We start from the raw sequence: 23,810 nt of genomic DNA on the forward strand, positions 1-23,810 counted from the left end.
GTGAGGGAGATAAAGGGAATAACACTGAAAAGAGAATGTCTTTTCAGTGGGCAGGGAGTCACAGGTATGCCAAGGAGAGAGAGGTTCCTTGGCATGGCATGTTAGGTCCTCTGCAAGGGATTGAGCTGGAGGAAGCTTGTTTTATGGGCAGCTCTTGGTGGGGGCTGGGAGCAATTTGAGCTGGAATCAGAATAGAGAATCCCTGGACTAAGACAAATCTCTAACTCAATAGAGTTGGATAGAAATCTCAATTTCCAGCTCATGCTAAGTAGGAGTGGTCCTGGACTCAACTAGTCCCACCCAGATAACAGAATGATTCCCTAAGGCAGGTCTGTCAGGGGAGAGCTTCTCTGAGGGAGTTTCCAAAGCTTTCCCTCCAGGGAGGGATGGAGGGAGGGAAGGAGAGAGGGAGGGAAAGAGGGAGGGAGAAAGAGAGAGAGAGAGAGAGAGAGAGAGAGAGAGAGAGAGAGAGAGAGAGAGAGAGAGAAGGAACAAGAGGAGAAAATCTGAGGACAGGCAGAATCTTTTCATGTGTCCACATCACAATGTATAACTGACTGTCTACTTTACCTGTGCTTATAGTCTGTTTTAGGCCAACTTATAAATTTAAAAATAAAATTAACTTTTGAACCCCCCTATGAGCCACATCCTGGAATTTAGAGCTGTAAAGAACTTTAAATATCATTAAAATCAATCCTAACTACAGATGATGAGAGGAAACACAAGATCATACAGGTAGTAAGTAGTTCAATCAGATTCAAACTTAGTTCCTCTGACTCCAAATTCAGTGTGCCTTTCTATCTGTGGCACTAAATAAAAACAATAAAGTCTTATTTTCCTTTATTGAGATCACCCTGTTTTTCTAGATCTGACCCACCCAGTAGGAAATCTGAAAAATGTTCTCTTACCCTATTGATGTGGCTGCAGAGAAGATTCCTTCCCCGAGGGAAGGGAAAGGAGGTACCAGTGCATTTGTAGCCATTTATGGTCTCTTGCAGTTCTGAAATTCTAAGTTTCTAGAATCCTCTCATCTCTGCTCTGTAGGTGGTAATGAAGGAGATTTAGTGATCCAGCTGTGACTCCATCTCTGTCACTCTCTGTGGATACAGAGTAATCTTTTAATTCATTGTCTTAATGAGGGCATTAGGAGTACCAGGGACCAAGAGAGAAAGGAGGGAGAATGGCTAGAGAGGTCAGCTTTTGAAGCCTTCCATATTCTGACTTCTGCCTTTCCTGGCTTATTTTTTATTACTTTCTTACATAGATTTCCTAGAGGGCAGGAATGTTTTTTTTTGTTTGTTTGTTTGTTTTGTTCTTGTTGAGGAATGAGAAATGAGGGGTATGAGATACCCTAAAAGTGATGGGGTCCCCAGGCCAGTGTCTCAGTTTTTTGTGAAATAATCGCAGTCCTGATCTCCAGGTGAGGTTTTTGGTAAAAAATGGGTTTATTTTTATACTGAAAAGTTCCCTCAGTGGGCTCTTTAGGATAGGAATTAGGAAAGGTTTGGATACATAATCTGTCTTTTATTAGCCTTCTATGGTTTGGGGCTAGGGAGCAATTTCCAAATGAAATTGAGGTACTAATCAATAATGGATGGTAATTCTGCCCTAGGCCAAGATCTCCAATTGAATTGTAGATGGAGATTATTATGGGAGTTTCCCCTATGAATAGGAGGGTAGGGTTGCTCCCAAAGGTCAGAGGGGTTTAAGTTTTAGGAATTTTCCAACCCAGGTTTACCCCCTCAAAGATCAGGGGGACACAGTTCCTATTACATTGTTCTTTGTGTCCCCCTTGGGGGCAAGGTATTGCCCATTTTGTGTGTGTGTATGTGTGTGTGTGTATGTAGAGGGAACTTTTGATTATGGGGAAAGGTTTAAACCTCAGATTTCATTGGTGTACAATTCCCAGTAATAGACTTCCTCCACCCTTGCATATGGTCAATTCTTCTGCAATTTATGTTCTCAGTGGGTTGCCCGAGGGTACTGAGAGGTAAAGTTAGTTTTTTAGGCTGATCACTCAGCCACTGAATGTCAAAAACTACGTTATAATCCAAATTTTTTTGATCAAGCTTGCTCTCTATTTAGTGTCTAATTTTGCACATGGAAAGCACTCTCTAAATGCTTCTTGAGAGAGACAAGAAGATTGTACAACTTGCAAAGGTTCACTGCTCCAGTAAACAAATATTAAAAAAAAAAAAAAAAACCCACAAAAATGCTGCTATTGCTGCCTATGACATTATTTGTTGCCTTTTCTCTGGAGCCCCTTTCTGTAACACTCTCCAACCCCCATTTTGGAGCATTTCCCAAGGACACTCACAATCCAAAACAAGAGATACTTTTTTTTAAGAGAACAGAAGGAATACCAAATAGAAGCACAGATAAGCAAGTTTAAGTTTAAAAGCTTCTGATTGAATTTATTGTATACTTAGAAAGAAAAGTATATATATAACAGAATTCTGCAAATTAATGTATAATCCTCTTTTTTATGTATGTGGATGTGCCCCTTTTAGGTAATATTAAATTCAAAATAGAAAATAAACTTTAAAAGAAATCTGTAACAGACCCATTTATGTAACATTTGAAAGTCTGACAAAACACTTTCTGAGTCTGAGTATTGTACATGTTATTCACTGTGTGACTTTAGGCAAGTCACTTATTCAACCAATTTTCAAAAAAATTATTGAATACCTATTGTGTACCAAGTACAGTGCTAGGCTCTGGAAATACAAAAAGAAAAATGAAATAATTTCTTCCCTCAAAGAGACTACATTCTACTAGGATAAACAATATGATTATACACAAAATTAAAACAAGGTGGTTTTGTTGTTGTTTTTGTGGATGAAGAGGCACTAGCAGCTGAGAGGATCAGGAAAGGGCCTAAACAAGAGATGGTAGCTAACTAAGCTTTGACGAAAGTTTAGTACCTCAAGAAGTAAAGGTGAATAGAGAATGTGCTGTGCATTGTGCTTGGTTTAATGCATAGAGGAGATTTGCTTCAGTTTCCTTATCTGTAAAATTAAACTAAAAGATCCCTAAGATCTCTTACTGCTCTAAATTATTAATCCTATTTTACAGATGAGGAAAATGATGTTAAGAGATCAGGCGCCGATGGTCATACAACTAGAGTCAGAACTCTAACTGGATTCTTACCTTTGATGATCAAGATTAACCATAGGTCTTTTCTAAGCAAACTTGTGAAATAATCAAAATTTCTCCTCCTCATCTATTAGTTCTGTGTATGACAGTATTGACCACAAAAACAATCAGAGACTTTCAGAGTAAAAAAAAAAATCTTGTGAGAAAGGGCATGTCCCATCTTACAAGGTGTTTGTCAGTAAAAGGAGTGCAAAATAAAAACTGCAAAATATAAGATTAAATAAGCTGAATGAAGAAGCTCCCTCTGGTCCCAGTCACTCCTCCCTCCTCCCCAGTCTGGCCTTTTCTCTCATTGTTTAGGGGAGTCTGGGTTTACATTCTAATGGGGAAATCTAATCCAGAAATAAGAGAATTTTTAAAAAGTACTTAAATGCTAATTAAGAGGTGGTGGGAAACAGGAAAAGACAAACACCTGCAACTTTTTTAGCTATAGCTCTAGTTGTTATTATAAAGTCTCAAATCACCATTAAGGTAAATTTAAGGCTATATTCCCATGAGAGTGTCTTCACTCAATTAATTCCACACATTTATTCACCTCTTCTCCCTTTTTTCTCATCACTGTAGAAACCCATTAGGTACTTTTGCTCTGCTGTCATTGGAACCTATTATCCCTAAAAGGAGCTAATAGCAGTCATTTATATTTTCCTGTGAATCTAAATCATTGTGTTACTTCTTGGTATAGTCACACTTAAAGCTTTTTTCTTTTAAATATGGCATCAAAGACTTTATCCTCCATTCAAGAGTGGTTTTTTTTTTTTTAAATCTGTGAGCAGCTGGAGAAGAGGTTTTGTTTTTTATTAGGAGAGAGACAGAACGAGGGAGTAAAAGAGATGAGAGAGATTGAGATCAAGAGCAAGATGAGGAGAGAGACAGACAGAGACACACACAGAGAGAAAGAAAGTAAGTGTATAGGGTATATTGTAAAAGACCCTTCTCTTGAAATAATCCTCATAAATTTATGCCATATTTATTATGTAAGGCTGGCCCCAACTGGCAGATCTTGGACAACTGCCAGCTGTGAGCTGAAGAGAAGAAGCCATTCATACATGAGATTCATTTACCCAAATTCACATAAACAGTAGGTGGGGCTAAATGAGAAAGTGAGCAGAGACTGAAGAGAACATAAGAGGCTAATGGAAAGGTCAGTTAGCAAATGAACTTTTAATGCTACAGATTCTTACTTCTCTTCCCCATTACTGAATCTCAAAAGTCATATTAAATCTGTAGCTGATTTGATTTTTGTTGTTGTATTAGTGCTGGGTTTTTTTCTCTTTCAGTTTGATAAGTGGACAGATGCTCAGAGGAGAAGAATATTGATAGGCTTGTTTGAACAGTGCTCTGTGTCACAGCAAAAATTCTGTAGTCGGCAACTTCAGCAAAGAATTCCAGCAGAAGCAGTGGATTTCACGACCAAGCTGCCTCGGGTGTTGTCTTTGTACATCTTTTCTTTCCTAGACCCACGAAGTCTCTGTCGATGTGCACAGGTAAAGCAAATAAAGTAACACTGAGCCCTTTGGGAGAAGAGACCTATAAAAACCCAATAAGTGAAAGATGTTTTAATAAAATCAAGTTGTAACTCTATTAGTATAGTAGTATTCTGTTTCATCTAGCCGAAACTAGGTGGTATAGCATAATAATTAGAGCTCTAGACTTGGAGCCAGGAAGACCTTAATTTAAATTTACTCAGATGCTTTCTAGTTATATTACTCAGGGCAAGTATTTCTTCAGCTCTAAAAATGAGGCAGCTAGATGGCATGATAGTGCATAGAGTGCAGGACCTGGAGTTCCAAAAATTCATATTTCTGAGTTCAAATCTGGCCTCAAACACTTATTGACTTTGTGACCTTGGACTGGTCACTTTATCCTGTTTGCCTCAATTCCTTATCTGTAAAATGAGCTGGAGAAAGAAATAGCAAATCATGCCAGTATTTGTACCAAGAAAACCCCAAATGTGGTTACAAAAAGTGGGACCCAATAGAAACAAATGAACAACAAAAATAAGACTAATAATAGTATCTACTCCTAGACTTGTTGTGAAGGTAAAATGATATCCTATTTGTAAATTACTTTCCAAAACTTAATGTGTGCTATACAATAGCTAACGCTGTTATCTATGTAGTTCCTATTAATTCTCAAATACTTCAGTTTGGAACTTAGTCTTTTATAGTCAAGAATTGTACCCTAAAAATACCTTAAGACATTAGACAGGATAAGGCAAATTTCCTTTTTCTTTTTGTTGAGGTAATCAGGGTTAAGGGATTTGCCCAGGGTCATACAGCTAATATGTGTCAAGTATCTGAGGTCAAATTTGAACTCAGGTCCACCTGGGCTCCAGGACTGGTGCTCTATTCACTTTACTACATAGCTACTTCTCGATAAAGTATTTTTAAAATGGCAGAGGAACCCTGGGAAGAACTGAAAAAACAAAATACTTACTATCTCTACTTTTGTCATTTTTATTAATTCCTTTAGAGAGTTTCATCTCTCTGTTCTCCAAACATCTAAAAAGTGGTTCATGTAATTTGAAATGGAAGCCCATCTAGTGATCTAACTTTTTAAAAATCTCAATGTATTATTTAATTGAGGCAGAAACTATTTTCTATTGATACCTGTATATATGTCAGAGACAAGATACTAACTCAGTTTTTCTTGATTCTTAGATGAGCCTTTTCTTTACTACATCATGCTGCCTTTCATGATCTAACTAAATAAAAGTGAATATATAACTGCAAATACAATCTCTAATGATCTGCCTTCCCACCTTAGATGTTTCTCAGTCCCTATAGTTTCTACTCTATAATTTTTCCTTCTATGTTGTCTTTGGCTTATCTTTCTCATCATGGTACAAAATACAAGGATCTTCACAACAGAAGTGGGTTGTCTCTCCCTGTCTTCAAGGCTATATTACACACTCTTAAGAAGACCAGTGGAAACTTTGAGCTTCTTTCCTTATACAATACTCTTATTCTTCCATACTATTTGATGTCAGAAGAGCTTACTTTGATACTTTATTGGATGAATCCATGATCTATTATATATAGATAACCCTTCCATTGGTGCAGATTACATTTTATCCATGCTTTTTTGTTCTATATTTTTCTTCTCTGTGCCCTTTCTTAAATACCCTAAAATAAAATTAAAAAGTCACTCCATGAACGTTAGACCTTCCTAATTCTTTGAATCTTATAATGTTTCATGGATATCAGGGAAATACTTAAACTGTCCATCTGTTACTTCTTACTCTCAAGATGTGACTGGCTCACCCCTTTCTACATCATTCATACCTTTAGTGATTTGTATATCACTTCTCATTTGCCTGCCATTGATACCAAGATGTATAGTTTATTTATATCCATTATTCATTTTTCCTTGTCCTTCAGTCCTTGTCCAATCCTTCCTTGTCCTGGAATTTTGAACCTTCTCAGATCTTAGTTTTCCATGTGTCATAACTATATAGCAACACTAAGAGAATATTAATATGAAAAAGATGGACTTTTGTAGCACAGAATAACTTGAGTTTATTATAAGAATTCTGTGATTTCCTGAATGTCAACCTGATTTTGCTGATATATTCAATTCTGAGCCAGTTTACCATCCATCTTACTAATGGACTCATTCAATGGACTGTCCATCTAACCACATTTCATAATCTAGGCAATATTAACCCAATTAATTCATGACATTTGGGGAGGAGGTAGAATATCATATGTGATTTTTTTTTTTACATTGTCTTGGTATTTTTCCCTCCCTGAGATAAGACTGCTTAGCAAATACCTTTAAAGTGGTAGCTGCTTACTAAGCATTTGTTGAATTTAATGGAATGGAATTAAAGATTATGTTGCTTCCAGTGGAGAAACATATTTCCTCTGAGTATATTTAGGCTGATATGGCTGCTCCTTCTAGCTTCATCATCTTAAATGTTGTTTCTCTTCCTTGCATGGCATTTTGGGGCCTGAGTTATCAAGGTTCAAACAAAGTAATTCTATTGTGTTTAATGTTTAATATTTCTTCATAGAATCTGCCATGTTGGATCTTTAGTGTTTCTTCATAAAAACCTTAACAAATCTGTTCCATTTTCTAACTATTTGTTATCTTCCTGCCAGTTTCTTTTGTATGAATCCTCTTGGGATGATTCATTTGAGTACAACACAAAGCTTTTTGTTGACTTGTTTTTGTTTCCACTATTTTTGGATGTTTCATGAGGCAATATTATGCACAATATCCTGGCATCTTCCTCCATGGTGTTTTACAGACAAGTTTGTATTCTAAATCTGTGTTGCCTTTGATTATTATGTCTTTCTTTTTGGTAAGGAGATCAGCTATTTGTTGGCTAACGCACTTCTTCTGGTCTTCTTCTTAGACCATTTTTACATCAGTTAATCCACCAATCAATCAATAAGTAAACATTTATTAAGTGCCTACTATGTAAACTTTGCTAAGTTAAACTTTTGGAAATGATGGTAATTGGGGTCAATATTTTTCCTGCCTCATTTGTTTGGTATTGGCAGCTCTTTTCAATAAAATAGATTGAAGCTCTTTATGGGCTAAAATAAAATATTTAAAATAACAAAAAATATATTAAAAATTTACTTAATCTCTAGTAAAATGAGAAGTACTCAGCTTTCACAACCATAAACTTAGATAACTTGATACTTGTACTTTTATATATTTATATATATGCATGTTTAAACCAAAAATTACATTCTTGTACCTTAATATATTCAAGCTCTTTCAAATGTCAACTTCATATTGACTTTCCTTCGTGGAAGGTTGATAAACCTGAGGTAGACTGTAGTCTAGCTGGATGTGAAGCAGATACATAAATTGAGTCATTGATGTACACAAGAACTACTTTGTTCCCCTCCCCCCCAACTAAATCATCTTACGAACAGCTTTCATAGAACCTACTATATTTGGCTATAGGATTTTGGTTTTTAAAGTAACTTCATCAATGAAGGTTGGGAAACTTAGGTTTTGTAGGCAGAGATCTAATTTTAGATATTTGACTCCCTCAACCCCTCCCTCGTAGGTGCCTGGAATCAGGTTGCAAAACCAATTCAGAATTCACTCTGGAGTGAAGTGTGAGTGAGAAAGGGGGGTCGGGGGAGGCAAGCTGAGTTTCCTTTTGTTCTACCATTACTTTAGCCCCTTTCCCAACAAAAATCCCATTATCCCTGAGGCCAAAAGAAAAAAAAGACAACAACTTTGGTTCCAAACTCTGAGAAAGTCTAGAGCTAAATATGAAGAGAAGTTGGTGGAGTTGCCCTGCCTCCTCTTCCCTCAAAGCTTCTTGCTTCACTGCTGTGAGGCTGAAGAGGAGGGGCTGGGCTCCATTTCATCTCCAGGTCAAACAGTCTTGGAATGTAGTTTCTCTTCTGCCTTGCCTGGCCTGCCCTGTTAGATCCTGATTCCCCCTCAGTCTCCCATATCCCTATACTCCTCTGCTTATATCCTCTTTTTCTCCTTCTAGCTCTTGGATCACTTCCCCCTTCCCTTTATCTTTTTGAAGTATGAATTCTTTCTAATCCTCCCTTAATGCCTAATATTTCCCTGAAATGCCTCAAGCTATGTTCTGAACATTGTAATTTTTTTTTTTAAATGCTGACTGGAATTTTGGTAATTTTGATTTAGCTCATCTTAAAATGGAGAGGAATTTTTCAAAAATGGAGCAGAGGTAGTGTTTTTTCTGTAGCTAGAGTCCATAAATTTCTGGGGAGGAGAGGGAGGAGACAATTAACTCTGCAAGAACAAAGAGGCTATATGATCTTTGAGTCTGCCCCCTACTTGTCAATGGACCCATTCAAAACCTACAGCCTATTGTCTTTACTGTAAATATTCCCACACACAGGCCAGCACTGTCTGTGTTTGTTCAGTACTCACAGATTAGCAGGGACTATGCTAGAGCTTTGGCAGGAAAATTGGGGTTGGAAAGAAAAACTAAGAAATAAAAGATACTAGGTGAGATAGGATCTGTGCTGTAGAGCTAATCATACAAAAATATATACAATACCTGTGATGAGGTTGAGATAACAATTCCTAGTGCAAAATAAATATGTGACAAATTCACAGTGGCCATTCTCTTTGGCAAAAGGCAGGTTTATTTAAGGTAATAGATTATAGCCAAAAATAAAAGTAAAATAGCACCAGGAGTGGCAAATAGGAAATAAGGTTGGAAGAGCATATAGTTAGCAAAGAAAAAGAAAAGTTTCCCAGCAGAAGTCTCAATTAACCAGGAGAAAGGAAATACTCTGACCATTGACTGGCAGAATAGATCGACCACAGTTAACTGGAGTAAGGAGAAAGATTCCTTTAAAGGGAAAATACTAGGAAGGAGGGAGAGTACCTCATAGTGAACTTCATTCTTAAGAAAACTTAGCAAATATTTTTATCATAATCAGATCTTTTATAGGGGAAATACAGTCTTGGGGGTTTTTTGTTTTGCTTGTTTTTTTCAGGTGATGAAAAGTACAAGAAGGAACTCAGAGGGAAGGGTCAGGAACCAGATGAAGCACATCTGACAGACCAGGTCCCAGATCTGTCAAAAGATATGCAAATAAATCACTCAAAGGTTGTTTAAAAATACCCAGAATTTGGGGATTGAACAGTGGAGGTTAATAAAGAATTCCTTGATAGTCTGGGAATTATCTGATAATATTCTTCTTCCTGATTGGGAAAGAGAGTAAGTCCCATCACCTGGGGGACCATGGGCCAGCCAATTAAGTCAGTAAGAATGTTCCCCTTCTTGCCTCCCTTCTTCCTCTTCCTCTCACTCTGACATAGAACAGAACAACTTAAGTGGGTCCATGAGTGAATTTCAAGGAGTCTATGAACTTGAATGAGAAAAAAAATTTTACATCTTTATTTTCACTAACGTCTGAAATTTAGCCTTTCCTACAATTTTGAATGTGGATAATAAAACATATTCTAAAAAGGGGATTTTGAGCTTCACTAGATTGCCAGAAGGCTCATAAACCCAAAAAGGATTAAGAACACCCAGGCTAGAAGGCTAGAAAGACTTCATTTTGGTGGTGGCCATGAGACTTCATTATGAAGAAGGGAAGGACATTTGGGAAATGGATAGGAACTGAGCACTGTCCTTGCTTTTTCCAGGTGAGCTGGCACTGGAAGAACTTGACTGAAATGGATCAGCTCTGGATGCGCAAGTGTTTGCGTTTTAATTGGTGCATCAATTTCTCTCCAACCCCTTTTGAACAGGGGGTGTGGAAGAAGCACTATATTGAGATGGTGAAAATACTTCATATTTCTAAGCCCAAGGTATATAAGCAGCAAACATATATCATATATCATTGGTTGTTGTCCTTTGTTCTCAAAGAGGATCAAAATGACATCATTATGTTAGAGTTAAGGTAGTATATTCGACCGTGGCTGATCAGACCAATACAAGCTGTGAATCCTCTGCCACAGGTCGGACACAAATAGTCCCTATGAACATTTGAGGTAGATTCTCTAACTTTATGCATCTCATGTTTCTTCTGAATTGAAGGCATATCATTCTGGGCAACTCTGTGCCAGGGTCTCTCATGTCATACAATCAATTCTAAAGTTCTTAAGAGAGACCTTGAGAGTGTCCTTGTATCACTTTTTCTGATCATCCTGTGAGTACTTGCCCTGAGTGAGTTCTCCATAAAATAATCTTTTTGGCAAGCACACATTTTGCATTTGAACAATGTGGTCAGCCCAAAGGAATTGCATTCTCTGTAGTAGAGTTGAGATACTTGGCAGTTTAATTTGAGAAAGAACCTCAGTATCTGATACCTTATCCTGCCAGGTCACCTTCAGAATCTTCCTAAGACAATTCAAATGGAAGCCATTAAGTTTCCTGGCATGGCATTGGTATACTGTCCATAAGTATACAACTATGAAATCAGCACAATGGCTCTGTAAACCTTCAGAGTCTATAGAAGATCTATAGAAGATTATTAAAGAGATCTAGAAAATGTGATAGAATTTGTTGATTTTCAGTATTTTTGTAATAAGAGCCAGTGGTTTATAGCTTTTTAGTCTTTTTTAGCTGTTTAGCCTTCTGTCAATTCTCAGTAATCAAGACTTTCTTAGCCCCCATACCATTAAGCACTATGTACTTTATCCCAGTAACAAGATTCTTTGATACCTGGAACTAGATCCAACAGAGCAGTAGGCAATTTTATCATTAGAACTGTGGATAATTTATAAGGGGTCTCCTGGTGTGAGAACTCCTTCTGTCAAGACATATTGAAACTATGATTGAATCATGACTAAGTATAATTAGGTTAAGTTCAGGGTTCTACAACTAATGATAAATTTGAACCTTTGTCTTTCTTGCTTATAAACCAGTACTCTTAACTTGTACCCAATATTGCTTCTAGTAATTAAAGGTAAATAATCTGAACTCAGCTGCACTTATGGTGGCATATTCAATAGAATACCAGGCTTAGAGTCAGATATCTATTAGCTGTGTGATTCTGGAAAAGAATCCTATTTGCCTCAGTGTCCTCATCTGTAAAATAAGCTGGAGAAGGAAATGACAAATTACTCCAGTATCTTTGCCAAGAAAACCCCAAATGGTGTTACAGAGAGTCATATATGACTGAAATGACTCAACAACAAAATTCGGAACTTTTGATAATTCTACCTTTATAGGTTTGGTCTTTAAACATTATACTATTTGTGAAAAAAAAAAGTTTGCTAAACACATTTGTAATAAGGAGAGAGATTTTATTTAGCATATTCATCAATTCAATTGACATTAACTGTGCTAGGTCTGCTGCTGTATTCATATCAGTATTTTTATGTAAACACATACTTCTAATCACAAATATTTAATCTATTCATTAAAACCAGCCCAGCAGGAAGAATTATATTGTAAATAGCTGGAATTACTCTAAGTTATTGAAAGTCCTACAGTATCATTTCTCTCAGAGCTCTTCTATAGTCCAACTTTCACTAATTCAGTAAAGAAACAAGCATTTATTAAGCACCTACTATATGCCAGGCACTATGTTAAGTGCTTCAGAAATTTATCTAATTTGATCTTCAAAATAACCCTGGAAGGTAGATGCTATTATTATCCTCATTGTACAGTTGAGGAAACTGAGGCAGGCAGCAGTTAAATGACATGTCCAAGGTCATAAGCCAGTTTCCCCTTATTTAGTTTGAGTTAATGAAATTTATCATATTTATAATGCTATATTGAGTTATAGTGCAGCAAAGTAGATAAATGAAGAGATCTCAGGAAGGGTTGGGTTCCAGTCCTACCTTTGACATAAACTAGCTTTGTGACTCTGAGAAGTCTCATTGAGAGAAACGATTCTCTATTAGCTTAGCATGGGTGGTATCATATCCCATCCTTTTGTTGGGCAGCTAAGTAACAAGGATGAACAACAACAACAAACAATAGATGGCACAGTGGAGAGAATTCCAGGCCTGGAGTTGCAATAGTAGAGGAGATTCCCCACAGATAAAATCCAGTTCTGAACCTCCCTCACCAATTGCTATATTATAATTACAGCATTTATATCTGTATTAATGTAGAATCTCAACAATGCATAATGAAAGCGCTTATATTGTGCCTATTTTATACCAGGCACTATGCTAAGTGATTTGCAAATATTATTTCATTTGATCCTCCTAATAACTGTGGAAAATGCGTACTGTTTGTACCCCTATATTACAGTTAAGGAAACTTAGGCACATAGAAATTACATGATTTGCCCAGAAACATACAGCTGCCTTAGAGAATTCAATTCAGTCACTTTTTAGTCATATCTAACTCTTTGTAACCCTCTTATGGGGTTTTCTTGGCAGATATATTGGATTGATTTGCCATTTCCTTCTCCAGCTGATTTTGCAGATGAGGAAACTGAGACAAATGGGGTTAATCATCTAAATCTTGCCCAGGGTCTGAGATTGTATTTGAACTGGGGTGTTCTTGAATCCAGGCCCCAGTATTTTATCTCCTACACCAAGTAGCTACTTTTGTTCTTCTCTGTTAGGAGATAAATGGACCAGGAATAACTTTGTCCTCTCAGTGTTTTGTAGTCTTTAACAAGTTCCTTGGATAATTCATAGGAAAATTCTAAGCGTCTTCCCTGAGGATATTATCTATTTTTTGTTGTTGTTGAGTCATTTCAGTCATGACCCCATTTAGCTACACATGCACAAAAAAGCCTTTCACAAAGTAGATATGTCCCTGTTTGCTATATACAAATCAAAGTTTTGGAAATCAGATAATATTTTCAAAGCCCAAGGGAAGCTTGTGGTTGGAGAAACCTTGGAACCTTTTATAATTGTGAGAAAGTGGCTCCCCTACTCCCCTCTCCTTTCCTCCACTATCTCTTTTGTGCATTCTGATTGTATCGGGTCCTTCTCAAAGCAGGACACACCTAATATTACAATAACAAATGCTTAATAGATTCTTAGGGCATTAAAGATGAACTAGGATTATGTAGTGAGGAAAGTATTTTGTAAAATTTTAAAATGCTATATAAATGTGATTTGTTATTGTTCTTAACCCAAACTGCTTCTAAATAAGTAGTACTGCCAAGAATCAGAGCCAGATCTACTGACTGCAAATCAAATGCCTTTAATTCCAGACCACACTGCCTGATAATATGCAAATGAGAATCACTTTCTCAGATTCCTCAAAGCTGAGGTCAGTAGCAGGTTGGGACAGGATGGGGAGTAATTTAGTTTAGACTAAAAGACTTATCAGAGTCCTCTGTAGGGTTTTTTTGTTTTGTTTTGTTTTGTTTTACTATAAAAATAAAGTCTTTTTAGTATACACTGGACAATATCAGAAACACTACAGAATATCTCAGAAATCTCTCCATCAAATTATGAGGAATGTTTCTAGGGGTGAGCTAAAAAAACCCCAAATGGTTTGAGTTTCTATTGCTGCTGATAATGGGTGGCAATTGTTAGCTAGTAAGATTAGTGAAATGCTTTCATGTTGGGATGGATTGTTTTTCCAAGGATGTCCTAATAATGACATCCTTGCTATTTTTATGGTACTTTTAAAATTGCAATCACTTTATCTGTATCTCATTTGAGCATCACAATAGCCCTGTAAGATAGGTATGAAGGGGTATTATTACTCCTCTTTTTACAGATAAAGAAACTAAGGCAACTATGTGGTAGAATGGAGTACTCAGTCTGGATTCAGGAAGGCCTAAATTCAAATTAGCCTCAGTTACCTACTAGCTGTTTGATCTTAGGCAAGTCACTTAAACCTATCTGCCTCAGTTTCCTCATTTGTAAAATGAGCTGGAGAAGGAAATGACAAACCCATATATCTGCCAAGAAAACCCCAAATGTGGTCATGAAAAGTCAGATATGATGGAAACAATTAAACAATAACAACAGCAAAATGAGGATCATAATACCTATATACCTTGATGTGTTGTTGCGAGGATCAAGTGAAATATTTACAAAGCATTCAGTATAGAGCCTGGTACATAGTGGTCACTCTAAAAATGCTTATTCATGTCTCTTCCCTCTCCCTCCCTCAACTCCCCATTCCAAAAGGCTCAGAAAATTTTAGTGATTTGTTCCTGATCACATAGCTGTGGAGGGACATTGGAACAACAAAAAATATCAGAGCTGCAAATACCAAAATCCCTATCTTTTAGATAGGGTATTATATATTTTAGTATTTTATCCTCAAAGTGCTTGATTCAATCCAAGTATTCTATATGTGTTATTAAAATTGATTTTTAATTTTAATTAACATAATTTAAATTAATTTATAGAAATTAATTCTACACGTGTTATCCTGGAGTTCTTTGGTATTAAAAGGGGGTGAGTTTTCTTGAATAAGTTAACATAAGCCGTAGCAGTGACAGAATATATATTGATATAACATCAGTATTTTAGATGATGTATCAGTAATCATTTGTCACTGTCATTTCTTCTCCTAGACTCCACCAAAAAATGATTTTATGGCTACTGACATTCAGGCAGCATCAGGTGACCCTAAAGGGGTGAAGCAATCCCCTTCATCTGCCCTTCATTCCTCCTGCTCATTTAGGAAGAAGACTAACCGAGGGGAAAAGGATCTTCCACCATGGCGTTCTTCTGATAAACATCCCACTGATATCATTCGGTTCAATTACTTAGACAACTGTGATCCCATTGAACAAGCTTGGCAGGTGTAAGAAGCTAGTATCCTTATCTCATATGCTTTTGGGAACAATAGGTTGAAGAAGAATAGTATAATGGTGTGTAAGGCACTGGGGGAGATGAAAAATTATATAATCCTTACCCTCAGGGAGGTAATTGTGTGATGGAGGAAGGCAGGAGGGGGGAATAAAGTTATGTACCTATATGCAACAAAGTATGATTGTAGATGCTGCTAAGTAGCTCAGTGGATTGAGGGCTTGATCTGGAGTCAGGAATACCTGAGTTTAAAATCTTATCTCTGTTATTTAACCCTGATGCCTCTGTTTCCTCACCTGTAAAATGAACTGGAGAAGGAAATTGCAAACCATTCTATTGTCTTTGTCAAGAAAACCCTAAATGGAATCACAAAGCATTGGACACAACTGAATAACATGATTGTAGAATATGATAATGTCAAATAAAAGATCCTGGCAAACTGCTATCAGAAAAATATGAGGAAGAGGAAATACAGGCTGGAGCCAGTCCCTCAGAACTTAATTTTTAAATTTTTAGTGTGAGCAGTCACTTGTTGGAAATAAGCAAAATGTTATAGAGAGTTTGCTTATTGTTTTGTTGGTTGTTTAGAATTAAGTGATGAAGAAAATGTTAATAATGCACATTACACCTAAAAGTGTGTTGTGGGTATATTTCCCCACCAATCCATACTGGGGAAAACCACTTCAGTGTAAAAAAGTAGGGATGGAATATGGATCAAGGAAAACTTTCTGGAAGAGGTATGACTTAAAGGAACTGAAAAACTCTAAACCCTATGTGGATGGAGTATACTTTAAGCACAAGTAATAGTAACGGAAGGAAGCAGAGTACGATTAGGAAACAGTTTGTAACCTAGTCAGATCCAAACATGGAGTATACATGTATATATGGAGACTAATGTGACATAAGACTGTCGAAACCAGAATGTAGAAGATCTTAAATCCAGTTTTTGCAGTAAACTCCTGAGAATTTTACTATTTTTTTTTTACTTAGGCTTCTCAAATGATATAATATTTGTAAACTGCTTAGCACAGGGTCTGTCACTTGACTAACTCTTGAGGTCATTATATTTTCTGGCCAGTCAATTTGTCCTTTAGTTTGCTTGTATTTTATTGATTTTTTCCCCAGTGATTGTGACTTTGCACAGCCTACCCTCACTTAAATCCAGCTCACTTCCATGTTGTAATATCACCTCCCTGATGTCATGGTCCTCTTTGAGAATTAAGGACAAATAACAACAACAATAATTTTATTGATTTAATTGCTTTTGTTTTTAGTTTAATTTGATTTATATTTATGTTTATATCTTAAAATATTTGATATAACATATAAATACAAAGTATGTATTTATATTTTGTATATTTATTTTATGTAATCTGTTTTGTTTTTCAATTTCTGTCATTTCTGAATAAACCTGCATCTGAGTTCAGACTTGCTTTACAACAAAAAAAGGAGCTCACCAAAACCAATCAATCCTTCAATTTATAGCATTATATGGGTATATGTAATATGTCTTCTACTTGTTGCTTCAGGGTCCTTTTCCTTTTATCTTAGAATTGGAAAGGACTTTTAGGAGTCATATAGCTTTATTATTCCACTCATATAGGAATCTTTTCAACAACATCCCTGATAGGAGCTTAACAAATGTTTGTTAATAATTGATTAATTATAGATAGAAATGCAATAGCTAGTAAAGGGATCTAATGTTCGGGCAGCATAGTACAGAATACTGACTCTGGATTCAGAGGACCTTGGTCTGATTTCTGTCTCTGATGCTTACTATTTGTAAAGGTCATTTAACCTTCCTGGATCTCAGTTTCCTTATCTGTAAAATGAGCAGGTTGGGCCAGACTACCTCTAGGATCTCTTGTAGTTCTAGAACTGATTCTGTTATTCTAAGGAAGTTAGATTTGAGGGTCATGAAACTTATTCTAGATCCAAAATTAAAACCTTTTCTAGTTATAAGGAAGAGAGGGAGCCTCAATCCATTCCAGCTCTACTAATATAGGCAAGAATCTGACTATATCCTCTACCATGAAATAAAAACCCCCTTTGGGATCCTAACTACCTAGTGAAGTAATTAACAACAATCTTGACATTTTTATCTTTAGAGTTTTCAAAGCACTTTCTTATCTGTTATTCATTTTATCCTCATCTCTTTGAAGTGAGTATACCATCCTCATTTTTCAGATGAGGAAACTAAAGTTCAGAGGTAAAGTAATTTAGCCAGAATCACAAAGCTAATGAGCATCAGGAATAGGACTAGAATCTAGGTGTTCTTACTCCTCATATAGGATTCTTTCTGCCAATACAACAGTTCATCTACCCCTACCTTTTTACTGGGGATGAGCCCCAAATTAGTGTTCAGAAGAAAATGAGCATCATTTGAAGGCTTCTCACATAAAAGGAGGAATAGACTTGTCTTGCTTGAACCCAGAAGGCAGAACTTGGAGGAATTAATAGATGTTTTAGTGAAGCAAATTTATATTTGATTTGAGGAAAAACTCATTAAATTATAATTAATAGAGTAGGCAGGCATGTCAGAAAAGAGGGAGTGCAATGGGAGCTATAATACTTCTAGGTCTTGGGTCATTGTGAAGCCTTCGGGCTCTTTATTCTAAGACTGAAATAACTTAATGTGATTGGTGAATCTATTCACTATCAGTGATATTTAAAAGCTTACAAGGAAGGGAATAGGAATTGAAGAAAAGCAAATGTAGTCTCAACTTTAAAAAAAGAGAGAGAAAAGAATACTAACTATAGATGAATAAGCTTAATTCCAATTTTTGACAGAATTCTAGAATATTAAGAATATAGTTTGTGAGCATTTAGAGAGAGGAGCAATGATCACTTAAAGCCAAAGTGGTTTCTATCAAGAATAGGAGATGGTAAACTTTATTCTCTTTCTTTCTTTTTTCTGTTCTTTTCTTGATGGAATAATTTAACTTGTAATTAGGAGAAATGTAATAAATGTGTAGATTTTTAGCAAAAAAAATTTACAAAAGTCAAGGTCAACAAGCATTCATAAAACCTTTCCTATATGCTAGGCACAGATACAAATGCAAGTAAAAAGAAAGACAATCCTTACCTTCAAGAAACTTATGTTCTAATGGAGGGATACAAAAGAAAGGAACTTGGAAAGGGAGGAGAGTGGATACCTGCATAAGGGTATGTTTGCAAAGTCCTGAGAGACAGAAGCAAAGTCAGAAAAAGAAATGAAATAGTGTCACCCTGGGCCCTTGATAAAATAGAGCTTCTAGAAGGAATTCATTAATGGGTGAAAGAGGTAATGGAACAGAGGTGTTCCAGAGTACAAAGACACCAGGTGGCAAGATGGAAAAGTTGAAGAAAAGTAGTTTAGAATAAATGATGCTATGGTTGGGTAAATGTAAAACTAGTTGAATAGCTAGAACTAAAGAGTAGTGGTTAATAATTTTATGTTATCTTGCAGGAAGGTCTTTGGTAGACTACTCATGTGATCTATCTTTAGCTCTTAACTGTTCAACATTTTTTTTCAATGACTTGGATGAATTTATAAATGATATATTTGTCAGAATTGCAGATGACATGAAACAAAAACAACAGCCAACACATGAGATGGCAGAATGCAATCCAAAAAGATCTCTTTTTTTTCTTCTCCTAGATAGACTAAGTCTAATCAGATGATATTTATCAGTAAAAAATATAATTATACTTAATTTTTAAAAAACCCTCAACTTTCATAAGTACAAGATGGAGAAAATATAGCTGAGTGGCAGTTTACTGAAAAAAGATCTGAGATTTTGGTGGACTGAAAGCTCAATATGAGTCAGTAGTATTATATGGTATCCAAAAAGTCTAATGCAATCTTAGGTGCAGTGTTCCAAATGAGAAACACGGTTGAGTTGCTATATTGTATTGTGTTCAGTTTTAGGTGCAACATTTTAGCAAGGACATATACTAACTGGAATGTATCTAGAGGAGGGTTATCAGGATAGTGATCAGACTGGAGAATTTAGAATATTCAGATCTTTTGAAGATACTGTGTAATCTAGAGAAGAAAAGGCTTCTGGGAACATTGTCTCTAAGATAAAATATCAACTCTTTAAGAGTCATTTAAAGCCTACTCTCTCTCTCTCTCTCTCTCTCTCTCTCTCTCTCTCTCTCTCTCTCTCTCTCTCTCTCTGTGTGTGTGTGTGTGTGTGTGTGTGTGTATATCTTTGTCTCTCTCTCTCTCTGTATTTATCTCTCATATTCTTTTATTTTATGCCCTCCTAGCTGTTCTCCAAACTCAGCAATATTTAAAAGGCTTTCAATAAAAGGAGAAACAGACTTATCTTGCTTGAACTCAAAAGGCAGAACTTGGAGCAATTGATGGAAATTTCAGGAAGATAAATTTGTATTGAATTCAAGGAAGATTTCTAATCTTTAGGGCTGCCCATTAGAGCCGGAATAGGCTGCTTTGGGAGTTTGGTGGGTTCTCCTTTTCTTGAGATCTTCAAGCAAAAACTGGATGACCAGTTTATGGTAATATTTTAAAGGAGTCTATTTTTCAGACTTAATGTTGGACCAGATGGATTCTGAGATCCCTTCTAATGCTGAGATTCTGAGATATTTCCTCCAACAAAGTTGTTACATTAAAATCATTTTGCTTTCTGTCCAATTTGATTATCTGTCCTTCCCAGGCTCCTTATGTCCCTTATATAAGGCTTTTGGTCTTAGCAGTTATCAACTAATCCTCTTTGATGTGTTCAGTGACCATTCATTAAGATGTAAAGATTTTAATCATATAGATTTACAACTTCAGAATCATCTTTGAATCCTTGATATTTTATTTCCTCCCAGCTCATGCCTAACCATTTACCAAGTTTTTTCTTTTTTTTCTGTTTTCTTTTCTTTTCTTCCCTCTCTCCTCTCCTTTTTTCCTCCCTCCCTCCCTCCCTTCCTTTCTTCTTTCCTTCTTTCCTTCCTCCTCCCTCCCTCCCTCCCTTCCTTCCTTCCTTTCTTTCTTCCTTTTTTTTATTATTTCACCTAGACTAGAAATATAGCAACTATTCATAGACCTAATCCCACTGCTGATCTGACTGTTTTATTTTTGACTTGGACACATTTACCCCTTCTTAGGCAGCCTGCTCTTGGGGATTCATCCTGTAGTTTCCAGATTTAGTGAGCTCACCTGCTGGCTTTAGCCCTGCTGTAGCCCAGAACTCCAGAGTTCAAGCAATCCACACTTAAGATTCCAGGTGTGTGTCATCTATGACGCATTAAGTCATTTGATAAGTCTTGTTGATCTGACCTCCACATCCCCACCTTCTCTTTTCTCACATAATCTCTACACTAGTCTAGGCCCTTATCACCTATTGCTTGAATTATTGCTTTGTTGTCATAGTGTTATTCAAGTTGTGTCTGATTCTTTGTGACCCCATTTGGGTTTTTCTTGGCAAAGATACTGGAGTGGTTTGCCATTTCTTTCACCAGCCCATTTTACAGATGAGGAAACTGAGGCCAGCAGAGTTAAGTGACTTAGGCTCACACAGCTAGAAAGTGTTTGAGGTTAGATTTGAACTCAGGGAAATGAGTCTTCCTGATTTCAGACCCATCTCTCTGTGTATGCACTATGGTGCCACCTGACAGTCTTTGAATTATTATAGTAGCTTGCTGTTTGGTGACCTAGCTTCTAGTCTGTCTCTTCTTGAATCCATCTTCTAGAAAGCTGACAAAATAATTTTTCATGGATCTGATGCATATGACTCCTATGCTTTAAAATATTTAGCAGTTTCCTATTGTCTCTAAGACAAAATACCAATTTTTCTTAGAGTTATTTAAAGCCTACTGTCTGGCCCCTTTCTGTATATATATATATTTTTTCATTTTTTTTTTCTTTTATGTACTGTAGGTTTCAGCCAAACTGCCCTCCTAGCTGCTTCTCAAAATCAGCATGCCATCTCCAGGCTCCAGGGCTTTGCACAGACTTTCTCTTGTGCCTGATGTTCTTCTACCTCACCTTGATCTCTTAGGATTCCTAGCTTACTTCAAGTCTCAGCCATAGGTACATTTCCTCCAGGAAACCTTTCCTGATCTCCTAATAGTTAATGCTCTCTTCTAGACATCACATTTCATATCAGTTCCTGGTAGAATCGAAGCTCCTTGAATTTTTTTGTTTTCATCTTCATCTGCTAGCATACACCTTGTACTCAGTAGGTTCTTAATGTGTGTTAAATTGAATTGAATCCAATGATAAATATTTCCATATTATTTATGAAAAACTGATACCTGTCTCTTCATTTTTAATTTTTGCTAGTGCTTCTTTTCTCAATTTATAGAAAGAAGAAAGGAAGTGAACAGGCCTCAGATTTCAACCGACAATCACATAACAAGAAAAATAAATTTCAAGACAGATCCAAGCTGAGAAAAGCACAATCACTGGCAAGTATTTCTGAATGTCAATGTTTTATTTCACAAGTACTACAGATTGCTAAGTTGCTATCATCTCTTTGAGAAATAGAATGGTTCAGTTTTTCTAATGCCAAACTATTTTCTTAACTATGATAGACATATAGCTCTTTATGAATCTTAAAGTTCTATATAAATATTAACTATTATCATTATTCAAATTTCTTTGCTGTTCATTGATATTATAGTTTATAATTATTAATTTTAATTAACATTGATATTAATTTTGATATTACTAATATTAAAATGAATGTTGAGTTATTTGACATATATTTGTATAGCATACATAATTATACCTGACCTTTACCACCACTCTATGAAGTGGGAAGGACAGGGATTAATATCTTTAATAATTTCAGCAGCCTCCTAACTGTTCTCCATTTTTCCAATTTGGTCTTTTTCAAATCTAAACTCCTTATCGCTGACAAAATAAAAATCATTATAGTAAATAGGATAAAGTGTTGGGCTTGGAATTGGGATAGTTTTGTTTCTAGTCCTGTCTCTTAACACTTAATTGGTGCATGACTAGTGAGAAAGTTCCTTTGGACACTTTTTGTCCAAAAGGAAATGGAGACTCAGGTTAAGTCAAAGGAATAAATTCTTCCCTTCACCATAGATTTGATGAGCACACTATTTCTTGTTCTTCCAGTTTCCTATGTCTTTATTCCTTTATGTCTAAATCAGGCTCATATTTTGCCCATGGTAATAATGGTAAAACAAAACAAAAAGCCTTCTATTTGTTATGCTTTAAAATCATAAAACACTGTATACATAATGTTGTTTAGTTGCTTCCAGTCATATTCGACTCTCAATAACCCCTTTTGGGATTTTCTCAGCAGAAATACTGGAATGTCTTTGCCATTTCCTTCTCCACCACATTTTACAGAAGGAAACTGAAGCAGAGTGAAATGACTTGCCCAGGGTCACACAGGGTCACACATATCTGAAACCAGTTTTGAATTTAGGTATTTTGATTCTAGGCCTGATGCTCTATCTACTGTGCCTTTGATCTTCACAATCTGGTCAGGTAGATAAGACAGATAAGGTTATATTCATTTTACTAGAAGACACTCATAAAACTTGAGTATTTTGTACAAAGGTATATAGTTCATAAGTGGTAGAATTAGGATTCCACCCCAGGTTTTAAATTCAATTCTCTCTCCAACAGAACATGTTGCCCTAAGTTAGAGAAGAGCACAGAGGGTATTTATTACTATGAGAATCCTTTCCCCCTTCTTTGATAGGTCTATAATATATATATATATATATATATATATATATATATATATCTTAGACTATCTGATTTTTGTCTCAATTTTCCCTTAGTTCTTCTATAAAGGACCTTTCCAGAACACTGAAGAACTTTGAGGGTACCGTCTTATGATCCTATGTTGCTTCCTTTTCTTACAGTGTGACCTCTCTTTGATTGATATCCTAGATATATGTGCATATATCTGTGTATATATGTGTATATAGGCATTACTTATATACATATATAAAAACAGAAATAAATAAATCAAGGACATTTCTTTAACTAAGAAAAAACCGAGATAAGTAATTGCATTTCTAATCAATTCAATAATTACTGACATGGAAAGTAAGTAAAGAGATTCTCAAAGCAATCAAGGGACCTTGTGTGTTCCTTTCAGCTTATACAAAGAGGTTCTCTGAATGTTTCATGTTCCCTGGTTCACAGAATTGGGCTGGAAGAAATTTTGGAGATTATCTAGGCCAATAGTGTCAAATGCAAATAGAAGCTGGATCCTTGATAGCTGCATGTTGACTTAGAAAATCACAAATTAGCATCACATATATACATATGTGTGTGTGTGTGTGTGTGTGTGTGTGTGTATTTCATTAAACATTGAAATCATTAGATTTCAATTTAATTTGGGCCCACTTGGGAGTTTTATAGCCTATATGCTTCCCTGATAAATTTGACACTTCTGATTCTAATCCAACTTTGCTCATTTTATAGACAAGAAAACTGAGGCCCAAAGGTGAAGGCAACAAGGGAAAGGACTAAGCATTTATCAAGTGCCTACCATGTGCCAAGTGCTTTTCAAGTATTA

General features: G+C 36.1%; 1 protein-coding gene across 3 annotated transcripts in view; it reads left to right on the forward strand.

Moving 5' to 3' along the window:
* Positions 1–23,810, forward strand: part of FBXO16 (F-box protein 16) — a 75,294-nt gene that overhangs the window by 35,697 nt on the left and 15,787 nt on the right. The window contains exons 4-8 of one of the 3 annotated variants that reach the window (XM_031950932.1): positions 4,434–4,640; positions 10,267–10,431; positions 15,072–15,304; positions 21,182–21,334; positions 21,609–21,666. In XM_031950932.1, the coding sequence (XP_031806792.1) occupies positions 4,434–4,640; positions 10,267–10,431; positions 15,072–15,304; positions 21,182–21,302 (726 nt within the window). In that variant the 3' untranslated portion in view covers positions 21,303–21,334; positions 21,609–21,666. Of the gene's footprint in view, positions 1–4,433; positions 4,641–10,266; positions 10,432–15,071; positions 15,305–21,181; positions 21,335–21,608; positions 21,893–23,810 lie in introns of those variants that run through there. The other 2 variants (XM_031950931.1, XM_031950933.1) reach the window with 2 other exon arrangements.

The sequence above is a fragment of the Sarcophilus harrisii genome, chromosome 2 (genome assembly GCF_902635505.1).
Source record: "Sarcophilus harrisii chromosome 2, mSarHar1.11, whole genome shotgun sequence".
NCBI lineage: Eukaryota > Metazoa > Chordata > Mammalia > Dasyuromorphia > Dasyuridae > Sarcophilus > Sarcophilus harrisii.